The sequence below is a fragment of the Oncorhynchus mykiss genome, chromosome 22 (assembly GCF_013265735.2).
Source record: "Oncorhynchus mykiss isolate Arlee chromosome 22, USDA_OmykA_1.1, whole genome shotgun sequence".
Taxonomy (NCBI): domain Eukaryota; kingdom Metazoa; phylum Chordata; class Actinopteri; order Salmoniformes; family Salmonidae; genus Oncorhynchus; species Oncorhynchus mykiss.
Genome location: NC_048586.1, coordinates 51,245,034 through 51,258,738, shown reverse-complemented (window position 1 = coordinate 51,258,738; position 13,705 = coordinate 51,245,034). Strand labels below are relative to the sequence as shown.

The 13,705-nt window shown below is 45.1% G+C and overlaps 1 protein-coding gene across 1 annotated transcript in view; it reads left to right on the top strand.

Annotated features, from left to right (window-relative positions):
• The window catches only part of bmpr2b (bone morphogenetic protein receptor, type II b (serine/threonine kinase)), a 179,336-nt gene that overhangs the window by 118,200 nt on the left and 47,431 nt on the right, over window positions 1–13,705 (top strand). The window contains exons 7-8 of the mRNA XM_036959091.1: window positions 10,153–10,313; window positions 11,352–11,499. Coding sequence (XP_036814986.1) covers window positions 10,153–10,313; window positions 11,352–11,499 — 309 coding nt within the window. The remainder of the gene's footprint in view (window positions 1–10,152; window positions 10,314–11,351; window positions 11,500–13,705) is intronic.

Sequence of the window (13,705 nt, the reverse complement as noted above, 5' to 3'; positions counted from 1 at the left end):
TTAGTGTCCTATTCCCTACATAGCATCCTATTCCCTACTTAGTGTCCTATTCCCTACATAGCATCCTATTCCCTACATAGTGTCCTATTCCCTACATAGCATCCTATTCCCTACATAGTGTCCTATTCTGTACATAGTGTCCTATTCCCTACATAGTGTCATATTCCCTACATAGCATCCTATTCCCTACATAGTCTACTCCTGTTAACTTATATTTGCTATGTAGGGAATAGGATGCCATTTGTCTTTCTCTGGCTTATTTCTGGCTGTACCTGGTCTAGTTCTCTACTAGTTTGTGGTCTGGGTTGACCCCTTATCTCTGGCTGTACCTGGTCTAGTTCTCTACTAGGTTGTGGTCTCGGTTGACCCCTTATCTCTGGCTGTACCTGGCCTAGTTCTCTACTAGGTTGTGGTCTGGGTTGACCCCTTATCTCTGGCTGTACCTGGTCTAGTTCTCTACTAGGTTGTGGTCTCGGTTGACCCCTTATCTCTGGCTGTACCTGGTCTAGTTCTCTACTAGGTTGTGGTCTGGGTTGACCCCTTATCTCTGGCTGTACCTGGCCTAGTTCTCTACTAGGTTGTGGTCTGGGTTGACCCCTTATCTCTGGCTGTACCTGGTCTAGTTCTCTACTAGGTTGTGGTCTGGGTTGACCCCTTATCTCTGGCTGTACCTGGTCTAGTTCTCTACTAGGTTGTGGTCTGGGTCGGCTGTGTGTTTTGAGCTCAGCCATGTGGAGGCAGGAGACAGGATGCCAACTCAACTGCCAGACGGGCGGAAGCACGTCGCGCACGCACGCACGCACACACACACACACACACACACACACACACACCTCTTTTATGCTTGAAGCAGCTAATGTGAACATCTGGGTCAGACTATCAGACAGACAGCTAGTTCACTCACATACAGGATGAATGGTGCTCTATGGGGCAGTCTGTCTATACAGTATGAATGGTGCTCTATGGGGCAGTCTGTCTGTCTATACAGTAAGAATGGTGCTCTATGGGGCAGTCTGTCTGTCTGTCTATACAGTATGAATGGTGCTCTATGGGGCAGTCTGTCTGTCTATACAGTATGAATGGTGTTCTATGGGGCAGTCTGTCTGTCTATACAGTATGAATGATGCTCTATGGGGCAGTCTGTCTGTCTACAGTATGAAGCATTCTCTATGGGGCAGTCTGTCTATACAGTATGAATGGTGCTCTATGGGGCAGTCTGTCTGTCTATACAGTATGAATGGTGCTCTATGGGGCAGTCTGTCTGTCTATACAGTGGTGTTTTATGGGGCAGTCTGTCTGTCTATACAGTATGAATGGTGCTATATGGGGCAGTCTGTCTGTCTATACAGTATGAATGGTGCTCTATGGGGCAGTCTGTCTGTCTATACAGTATGAATGGTGCTCTATGGGGCAGTCTGTCTGTCTATACAGTATGAATGGTAATCTATGGGGCAGTCTGTCTGTCTATACAGTATGAATGGTGCTCTATGGGGCAGTCTGTCTGTCTATACAATATGAATGGTGCTCTATGGGGCAGTCTGTCTGTCTATACAGTATGAATGGTGCTCTATGGGGCAGTCTGTCTGTCTATACAGTATGAATGGTGCTCTATGGGGCAGTCTGTCTGTCTATACAGTATGAATGGTGCTCTATGGGGCAGTCTGTCTGTCTATACAGTATGTATGGTGCTCTATGGGGCAGTCTGTCTGTCTGTCTATACAGTATGAATGGTGCTCTATGGGGCAGTCTGTCTGTCTATACAGTATGAATGGTGCTCTATGGGGCAGTCTGTCTGTCTATACAGTATGAATGGTGCTCTATGGGGCAGTCTGTCTGTCTATACAGTATGAATGGTGCTCTATGGGGCAGTCTGTCTGTCTATACAGTATGAATGGTGCTCTATGGGGCAGTCTGTCTGTCTATACAGTATGAATGGTGCTCTATGGGGCAGTCTATCTGTCTATACAGTATGAATGGTGCTCTATGGGGCAGTCTGTCTGTCTATACAGTATGAATGGTGCTCTATGGGGCAGTCTGTCTGTCTACAGTATGAATGGTGCTCTATGGGGCAGTCTGTCTGTCTACAGTATGAATGGTGCTCTATGGGGCAGTTTGTCTATACAGTATGAATGGTGCTCTATGGGGCAGTCTGTCTGTCTATACAGTAAGAATGATGCTCTATGGGGCAGTCTGTCTATACAGTATGAATGGTGCTCTATGGGGCAGTCTGTCTGTCTATACAGTATGAATGGTGTTCTATGGGGCAGTCTGTCTGTCTATACAGTATGAATGATGCTCTAAGGGGCAGTCAGTCTATACATAATGAATGGTGCTCTATGGGGCAGTCTGACTGTCTATACAGTATGAATGGTGCTCTATGGGGCAGTCTGTCTGTCTATACAGTATGAATGATGCTCTATGGGGCAGTCAGTCTATACATAATGAATGGTGCTCTATGGGGCAGTCTGACTGTCTATACAGTATGAATGGTGTTCTATGGGGCAGTCTGTCTGTCTATACAGTATGAATGATGCTCTATGGGGCAGTCAGTCTATACATAATGAATGGTGCTCTATGGGGCAGTCTGACTGTCTATACAGTATGAATGGTGCTCTATGGGGCAGTCTGACTGTCTATACAGTATGAATGGTGCTCTATGGGGCAGTCTGTCTGTCTATACAATATGAATGGTGCCCTATGGGGCAGTCTGTCTGTCTATACAGTATGAATGGTGCTCTATGGGGCAGTCTGTCTGTCTATACAGTATGAATGGTGCTCTATGGGGCAGTCTGTCTGTCTACAGTATGAATGGTGCTCTATGGGGCAGTCTGTCTGTTTATACAGTATGAATGATTCTCTATGGGTCAGTCTGTCTGTCTACAGTATGAATGGTGCTCTATGGGGCAGTCTGTCTGTCTATACAATATGAATTGTGCTCTATGGGGAAGTCTGTCTGTCTATACAGTATGAATGGTGCTCTATGGGGCAGTATGTCTGTCTGTACAGTATGAATGGTGCTCTATGGGGCAGTATGTCTGTCTGTCTATACAGTATGAATGGTGCTCTATGGGGCAGTCTGTCTGTCTATACAGTATGAATGGTGCTCTATGGGGCAGTATGTCTGTCTGTCTATACAGTATGAATGGTGCTCTATGGGGCAGTCTGTCTGTCTATACAGTATGAATGGTGCTCGATGGGGCAGTCTGTCTGTCTATACAGTATGAATGATGCTCTATGGGGCATTCTGTCTGCCTATACAGTATGAATGGTGCTCTATGGGGCAGTCTGTCTGTCTATACAGTATGAATGGTGCTCTATGGGAAATTCTGTCTGTCTATACAGTATGAATGGTGCTCTATGGGGCAGTCTGTCTGTCTATACAGTATGAATGGTGCTCTATGGGGCAGTCTGTCTGTCTACAGTATGAATGGTGCTCTATGGGGCAGTCTGTCTGTTTATACAGTATTAATGATTATCTATGGGGCAGTCTGTCTGTCTACAGTATAAATGTTGCTCTATGGGGCAGTCTGTCTGTCTATACAATATGAATGGTGCTCTATGGGGAAGTCTGTCGTCTATACAATATGAATGGTGCTCTATGGGGCAGTATGTCTGTCTGTACAGTATGAATGGTGCTCTATGGGGCAGTCTGTCTGTCTATACAGTATGAATGGTGCTCTATGGGGCAGTCTGTCTGTCTACAGTATGAATGGTGCTCTATGGGGCAGTCTGTCTGTCTATACAGTAAGAATGATGCTCTATGGGGCAGTCTGTCTGTCTATACAGTAAGAATGGTTCTCTATGGTGCAGTCTGTCTGTCTATACAGTATGAATGGTGCTCTATGGGGCAGTCTGTCTGTCTATACAGTAAGAATGGTGCTCTATGGGGCAGTCTGTCTGTCTATACAGTATGAATGGTGCTCGATGGGGCAGTCTGTCTGTCTACAGTATGAATGGTGCTCTATGGGGCAGTCTGTCTGTCTATACAGTAAGAATGGTGCTCTATGGGGCAGTCTGTCTGTCTATACAGTATGAATGGTGCTCTATGGGGCAGTCTGTCTGTCTACAGTATGAATGGTGCTCTATGGGGCAGTCTGTCTGTCTACAGTATGAATGGTGCTCTATGGGGCAGTCTGTCTGTCTATACAGTAAGAATGGTGCTCTATGGGGCAGTCTGTCTGTCTATACAGTATGAATGGTGCTCTATGGGGCAGTCTGTCTGTCTACAGTAAGAATGGTGCTCTATGGGGCAGTCTGTCTGTCTATACAGTATGAATGGTGCTCTATGGGGCAGTCTGTCTGTCTACAGTAAGAATGGTGCTCTATGGGGCAGTCTGTCTGTCTATACAGTATGAATGGTGCTCTATGGGGCAGTCTGTCTGTCTACAGTATGAACGATGCTCTATGGGGTGTTTGGTATTTTATTAGGATCCCTATTAGCTGTTGCAAAAGCAGCAGCTACTCTTCCTGGGGTTCCACACAAAACATTAAATACAATACAGAATGACAATGCAGAATGACATAATACAGAATGACATAATACAGAATTACATAATACAGAATGACATAATGCAGAATGACAAAATACAGAATGACGTAATACAGAATGACATAATACAGAATGACATAATACAGAATGACATAATACAGAATGACATAATACAGAATGACATAATACAGAATGACATAATGCAGAATGACATAATACAGAATGACATAATACAGAATGACATAATGCAGAATGACATAATACAGAATGACGTAATACAGAATGACATAATACAGAATGACGTAATACAGAATGACAATGCAGAATGACGTAATGCAGAATGACATAATACATAATGACATAATACAGAATGACGTAATACAGAATGACAATACAGAATGACATAATTCAGAATGACATAATACAGAATGACATAATACAGAATGACGTAATGCAGAATGACATAATACAGAATGACATAATACAGAATTACATAATACAGAATGACGTAATACAGAATGACGTAATACAGAATGACATAATACAGAATGACGTAATACAGAATGACGTAATACAGAATGACATAATACAGAATGACGTAATACAGAATGACGTAATACAGAATGACATAATACAGAACATTAATAGACAATAACACAGAACATGAGACATAATACAGAATGACATAATACAGAATGACGTAATACAGAATGACATAATACAGAATGACATACTACAGAACATTAATAGACAATAACAGCTCAAGGACAGAACTACATACATTTTTTTTAAAGGCACACGTAGTCCACATATCAATACATACACACAAACTAAATAGGTCCAATAGGGGAGGCGATTCTTTCTGTTTTTTTCAATCAGGTTTGCTGTTTATTTGAGCAATATGAGATGGAAGGAAGTTCCATGCAATAAGGGCTCTATATAATACTGTATGCTTTCTTGAATTTGTTCTGGATTTGGGGACTGTGAAAAGACCCCTGGTGGTATGTATTTTGGGAGAAGTGTGTGTGTCAGAGCTGTGTGTAAGTTGACTATGCAAACACATTTTGGGATTTTCAACACATTCCTCTTTCTTAATAAAATAAGAAGTCATGCAGTCAGTCTCTCCTCAACTCTTAGCCAAGAGAGACTGGCATTTATAGCATTAATATCAGCCCTATGATTACAATTCATGCAATTCTACTACACTTTATATGACTGGAGACATTAGCAGAATTTGTTTTTACTTGGACAAATAACAGAGTAGCCTACTCTACTCACACTGACCAACTGACCAATAAAAACAGTGTCCATATGGCCTATGAGAAGGGGAGACACAAGTGTCCATATGGCCTATGAGACGGGGAGACACAAGTGTCCATATGGCCTATGAGAAGGGGAGACACAAGTGTCCATATGGCCTATGAGAAGGGGAGACACAAGTGTCCATATGGCCTATTAGAAGGGGAGACACAAGTGTCCATATGGCCTATGAGAAGGGGAGACACAAGTGTCCATATGGCCTATGAGAAGGGGAGACACAAGTGTCCATATGGCCTATGAGAAGGGGAGACACAAGTGTCCATATGGCCTATGAGAAGGGGAGACACAAGTGTCCATATGGCCTATGAGACGGGGAGACACAAGTGTCCATATGGCCTATGAGAAGGGGAGACACAAGTGTCCATATGGCCTATGAGAAGGGGAGACACAAGTGTCCATATGGCCTATGAGAAGGGGAGACACAAGTGTCCATATGGCCTATGAGAAGGGGAGACACAAGTGTCCATATGGCCTATGAGAAGGGGAGACACAAGTGTCCATATGGCCTATGAGAAGGGGAGACACAAGTGTCCATATGGCCTATGAGAAGGGGAGACACAAGTGTCCATATGGCCTATGAGAAGGGGAGACACAAGTGTCCATATGGCCTATGAGAAGGGGAGACACAAGTGTCCATATGGCCTATGAGAAGGGGAGACACAAGTGTCCATATGGCCTATGAGAAGGGGAGACACACGTGTCCATATGGCCTATGAGAAGGGGAGACACAAGTGTCCATATGGCCTATGAGAAGGGGAGACACAAGTGTCCATATGGCCTATGAGAAGGGGAGACACAAGTGTCCATATGGCCTATGAGAAGGGGAGACACAAGTGTCCATATGGCCTATGAGAAGGGGAGACACAAGTGTCCATATGGCCTATGAGAAGGGGAGACACAAGTGTTCATATGGCCTATGAGAAGGGGAGACACAAGTGTCCATATGGCCTATGAGAAGGGGAGACACAAGTGTCCATATGGCCTATGAGAAGGGGAGACACAAGTGTCCATATGGCCTATGAGAAGGGGAGACACAAGTGTCCATATGGCCTATGAGAAGGGGAGACACAAGTGTCCATATGGCCTATGAGAAGGGGAGACACACGTGTCCATATGGCCTATGAGAAGGGGAGACACAAGTGTCCATATGGCCTATGAGAAGGGGAGACACAAGTAGAATAATGAAGTGGAGGAGGATGTTGCTGTTCAAGTGGCACTGAGCCAACAATGATAAAGAGTGAATATGTGCCTGTAACCACTCACCGGGGGACCGATGCTCTCCGCTGGTGCCAATAATATAGGCCAATTAAGTTGAGCATTTTGATAACTAAGACAGATTACAGTCTTTACGTTGTCTTTTCTTTACAGGAAATGGGCCATTTGCTTTCCAAATGGTTTTTTTTCCCCCACAATTGAATTTTGATATATTGCGATATACTTGCCTGGGTATAAACGTTTCACTGACACAACTCAACAATCCTCTATCTAACAATCCTCTATGTAACAATCCTCTATGTAACAATCCTCTATCTAACAATCCTCTATCTAACAATCCTCTGACTTTCCTTCCGACTGTAGGCAATGTGATTTAAAACAATCCACAATGTATTAATATTTTTAAGGCTAGGGGAAGCTTGTGATCCTCTGTGGCCAATGCTTTAGTAGTCGATTTTTAAATGAATTTCTTTCTTTCTGTAAATTTTGGCCATTTTTAATTCAATTTACATAAGGAAACTTAGCTTCCGGTAGCCTTATGGACACGCTGCATATGAGCCTGTCAATCTACTATCCCCCATAGTTTAGAGTTGACCTATTCTGTTGGTCTTGTCGAAGAAGAAAAAGCCCAAACAGACTCTGGGACAGTTGTGGGACGATAGATCTCTAATACAACCACTAGGCCTGGCTACATTAAATAAATGTATACATTAAAAAGCAACGAGTCTGATGCAACAGATCAGAACGTTTAACTTTAAAATGTTGAACAACTATTATTTATTAACATTATTAGTGCAGCAATGTGCCTAAGGCAGTATTCTACGTGCGAATGTGCATTTGGACATTTAAACCATAAGAACATTTGAGAAATAGGCTACTGTTTCAATGTCTTTTTGTTTTGTTTTTAACAGGGAAGACCTATTGAGTCCTAGGTCTCTTTGCCAAATGTGACATGTATAATAGAACATACTCTTGAGTGCCTTTGGAAACTTTTTCCACATTTTGTTACGTTACAGCCTCATTCTAAAATGGATTACATATAAATTGTCCCTCATCAATCTACACACTATACCCCATAATGACATCACAATACCCCACAATGACATCACAATACCCCACAATGACATCACAATACCCCATAATGACATCACAATACCCCACAATGACATCACAATACCCCACAATGACATCACTATACCCCATAATGACATCACAATACCCCACAATGACATCACAATACCCCACAATGACATCACAATACCCCACAATGACATCACATTACCCCATATGGGGGTAATGACATCACAATACCCCACAATGACATCACAATACCCCATAATGACATCACAATACCCCACAATGACATCACAATACCCCACAATGACATCACTATACCCCATAATGACATCACAATACCCCACAATGACATCACAATACCCCACAATGACATCACAATACCCCACAATGACATCACAATACCCCATAATGACATCACAATACACCCTAATGACATCACAATACCCCATAATGACATCACAATACCCCATAATGACATCACAATACCCCACAATGACATCACAATACCCCACAATGACATCACAATACCCCATAATGACATCACAAAACCCCACAATGACATCACAATACCCCACAATGACATCACAATACCCCATAATGACATCACAATACCCCACAATGACATCACAATACCCCACAATGACATCACTATACCCCATAATGACATCACAATACCCCATAATGACATCACAATGCCCCACAATGACATCACAATACCCCACAATGACATCACAATACCCCACAATGACATCACATTACCCCATAATGACAAAGGAAAAACAGGTTTTAGACATTTTTGCAAATGTATTAAAAATAAAATATATATTATTTACATAAGATTTCAGACTCTTTGCTATGAGACTCGACATTAATCATCCTTGAGATGTTTCTACAACTTAAATGCAGAAGCCACTCCTCAGTAAAAGGCACATGACAGTCCGCTTGGAGTTTGCCAAAAGGCACCTAAAGGACTCTCAGACCATTAAAAACAAGAGTCTCTGGTCTGATGAAACCAAGATTGAACTCTTTGGCCTGAATGCCAAGCGTCACGTCTTTAGGAAACCTGGCACAATCCCTACGGTGAAGCATGGTGGTGGCAGCATCATGCTGTGGGGATGTTTTTCAGCAGCAAGGACTAGGAGACTAGTCAGGATCGAGGGAAAGACCCTAAGCACACAGCCAAGACAACGCAGAAGTGGCTTCGCGACAAGTCCCTGAATGTCCTTGAGTGGTCCAGCCAGAGCTTAAACCCGATTTGCACATCTCTGGAGGGTCCTGAAAATAGCTGTGCAACAACGCTCCCCATCCAACCTGACAGAGCTTGAGACGATCTGCAGAGTAGAATGGGAGAAAATCCCCAAATACAAGTGTGACAAGCTTGTAGCGTCATACCCAAGAAGTATTTACTGTTATATAATGCAATATTATACTTCAACCATAGTACCTTAATATAGTATTGACTGTGTTATAGTTCAATCATAGTACTGTTATATAGTACTGTTATATAGTATTGACTGTGTTATAGTTACTGTCCCTGGGGCGGCCTAGTGGTTAGAGTGTTGGACTAGTAACCGGAAGGTTGCAAGTTCAAACCCCCAAGCTGACAAGGTACAAATCTGTCGTTCTGCCCCTGAACAGGCAGTTAACCCACTGTTCCTAGGCCGTCATTGAAAATAAGAATTTGTTTTTAACTGACTTGCCTAGTTAAATAACGGTACAATTAAAACAGTTAGATTAGGTTCTACAGTAACTGTGTTATTCAGCAATGAGCTTTAAGCGATCATGGTGACATGCAGAGACTAATGGGCCTTTCTCCTTCTCCCCCTCCCTCCCCTCTCTCTCTCCCCCCTCTCTCCCCTCTCTCTCTCCCCTCTCCTTCTCCCCCTCCCTACCCTCTCTCCCCTCTCTCTCTTCACTCCCTTTCTCCCCCTTCCCCCTCTCTTTCTCATTCTCTTTCTCATTCTCCCTCCCCCTCTCTCCCCCCCTTCTCTCTCCCCTTTCTCTCCTCTCCCTTCCCTCCCATCTCTCCCCCCTCCCTCTCTCTCTCCCAGACATCTACAAGCCAGCCGTATCTCACAGAGACCTGAATAGCAGGAATGTTCTAGTAAAGAACGATGGGACATGTGTGATCAGTGACTTTGGTCTGTCCATGAAGCTGACAGGGAACCGCCTGGTCAGGCCTGGAGAGGAGGAGAACGCTGCCATCAGCGAGGTGAGTCCCTAACCTCTGACCTCTAACCCTAACCCCAGGTGGTCAGGCCTGGAGAGGAGGAGAACGCTGCCATCAGTGAGGTGAGTCCCTAACCTCTGACCTCTAACCATAACCCCAGGTGGTCAAGCCTGGAGAGGAGGAGAACGCTGCCATCAGTGAGGTGAGTCCCTAACCTCTGACCTCTAACCATAACCCCAGGTGGTCAGGCCTGGAGAGGAGGAGAACGCTGCCATCAGTGAGGTGAGTCCCTAACCTCTGACCTCTAACCATAACCCCAGGTGGTCAGGCCTGGAGAGGAGGAGAACGCTGCCATCAGTGAGGTGAGTCCCTAACCTCTGACCTCTAACCATAACCCCAGGTGGTCAGGCCTGGAGAGGAGGAGAACGCTGCCATCAGCGAGGTGAGTCCCTAACCTCTGACCTCTAACCCTAACCCCAGGGGGTCAGGTCTGGAGAGGAGGAGAACGCTGCCATCAGCGAGGTGAGTCCCTAACCTCTGACCTCTAACCCTAACCCCAGGTGGTCAGGCCTGGAGAGGAGGAGAACGCTGCCATCAGTGAGGTGAGTCCCTAACCTCTGACCTCTAACCATAACCCCAGGTGGTCAGGCCTGGAGAGGAGGAGAACGCTGCCATCAGCGAGGTGAGTCCCTAACCTCTGACCTCTAACCCTAACCCCAGGGGGTCAGGTCTGGAGAGGAGGAGAACGCTGCCATCAGCGAGGTGAGTCCCTAACCTCTGACCTCTAACCCTAACCCCAGGGGGTCAGGTCTGGAGAGGAGGAGAACGCTGCCATCAGCGAGGTGAGTTGGTCAACTCCGCTGACTGCCTCGGCACTGGGTCTCATCTGTAAACCGTCTGCTTAGCCAACACCCTCTTTGATAGCTAATAATGCAAGTACTGCCACAGCTCTAAGATGGACAGACTTTAAACCCTATTCTCTATTTCTGTTTCTCTCCAGGTGGGTACAGTCCGATACATGCCCCCAGAGGTTCTGGAGGGTTAGTGTAGTGTTATAACACTGGTTCTGTTTCTCTCCAGGTGGGTACAGTCCGATACATGGCCCCAGAGGTTCTGGAAGGGGCGGTGAACCTGAGGGACTGTGAGTCGGCTCTGAAGCAGGTGGACATGTACGCCCTGGGCCTCATCTACTGGGAGACCTTCATGAGGTGTACTGACCTCTTCCCAGGTAATAACCCTGACCTCTAACCCTGGGCCCCGTCTACTGGGAGACCTTCGTGAGGTGTACTGACCTCTTCCCAGGTAATAACCCTGACCTCTAACCATGGGCCCCGTCTACTGGGAGACCTTCATGAGGTGTACTGACCTCTTCCCAGGTAATAACCCTGACCTCTAACCCTGGGCCTCATCTACTGGGAAACCATGAGGTGTACTGACCTCTTCCCAGGTAATAGCCCTGACCTCTAACCCTGGGCCTCATCTACTGGGAGACCTTCATGAGGTGTACTGACCTCTTCCCAGGTAATAACCCCTAACCCCTGACCTTCGAACTCCAGATACTGCGGGAGCATTCAACAGTGTAACAGTGTCTTATGATATTGTGTCCTCCAGGAGAGATGATGGTGGTGGTGATATTGTGTCCTCCAGGATAGATGATGGTGGTGGTGATATTGTGTCCTCCAGGAGAGATGATGGTTGTGGTGATATTGTGTCCTCCAGGAGAGATGATGGTGGTGGTGATATTGTGTCCTCCAGGAGAGATGATGGTGGTGGTGATATTGTGTCCTCCAGGATAGATGATGGTGGTGGTGATATTGTGTCCTCCAGGAGAGATGATGGTTGTGGTGATATTGTGTCCTCCAGGAGAGATGATGGTGGTGGTGATATTGTGTCCTCCAGGAGAGATGATGGTTGTGGTGATATTGATAGTTAGTTACCTTCTTAACAGCACTATCAACAAGGCAGGTCCTAGTTTCTACCTTCTTAACAACACTATCAACAAGGCAGGTCCTACTTTCTACCTTCTTAACAACACTATCAACAAGGCAGGTCCTACAGGCCCTAGTTTCTACCTTCTTAACATTATCAACAAGGCAGGTCCTACAGGCCCTAGTTTCTATCTTCTTAACACTATCAACAAGGCAGGTCCTACAGGCCCTAGTTTCTACCTTTTTAACAGCACTATCAACAAGGCAGGTCCTACAGGCCCTAGTTTCTACCTTCTTAACACTATCAACAAGGCAGGTCCTACAGGCCCTAGTTTCTACCTTCTTAACAACACTATCAACAAGGCAGGTCCTACAGGCCCTAGTTTCTACCTTCTTAATAGCACTATCAACAAGGCAGGTCCTACAAGCCCTAGTTTCTACCTTCTTAACAGCACTATCAACAAGGCAGGTCGTACAGGCCCTAGTTTCTACCTTCTTAACAACACTATCAACAAGGCAGGTCCTACATGCCCTAGTTTCTACCTTCTTAACAACACTATCAACAAGGCAGGTCCTACAGGCCCTAGTTTCTACCTTCTTAACAACACTATCAACAAGGCAGGTCCTATAGGCCCTGGTTTCTACCTTCTTAACAACACTATCAACAAGGCAGGTCCTAGTTTCTACCTTTTTAACAACACTATCAACAAGGCAGGTCCTACAGGCCCTAGTTTCTACTTTCTTAACAACACTATCAACAAGGCAGGTCCTACAGGCCCTAGTTTCTACCTTCTTAACAACACTATCAACAAGGCAGGTCCTACAGGCCCTAGTTTCTACCTTCTTAACAACACTATCAACAAGGCAGGTCCTACAGGCCCTAGTTTCTACCTTCTTAACAACACTATCAATAAGGCAGGTCCTACAGGCCCTAGTTTCTACCTTCTTAACAACACTATCAACAATGCAGTTCCTACATGCCCTAGTTTTGTTCCAGCTACTGTTTTGTCGTGTGGTCAAGTGCCACAAAATAGGACTTAGGAAAATTGCAATTGTCTCAGAACAGGGCAGCACGGCTGGCCCTTGGATGTACACAGTGGGCTAACATTATTAATATGCATGTCAATCTCTCCTGGCTCAAAGTGGAGGAGAGATTGACTTCATCACTAGTTATATTTATGAGAGGTATTGACATGCTGAATGCACCAAGCTGTCTGTTTAAACTACTAGCACACAGCTCAGACCCCCATACAAACCCCACAAGACATGCTACCAGAGGTGTGTTTAAACTACTAGCACACAGTTCAGACACCCATACATACCCCACAAGACATGCTACCAGAGGTCTGTCTAAACTACTGGCACACACCTCGGACACCCATACATACCCCACAAGACATGCCACCAGAGGTCTGTCTAAACTACTAGCACACAGCTCAGACACCCATACATACCCCACAAGACATGCCACCAGAGGTCTCTTCACAGTCCCCAAGTCCAGAACAG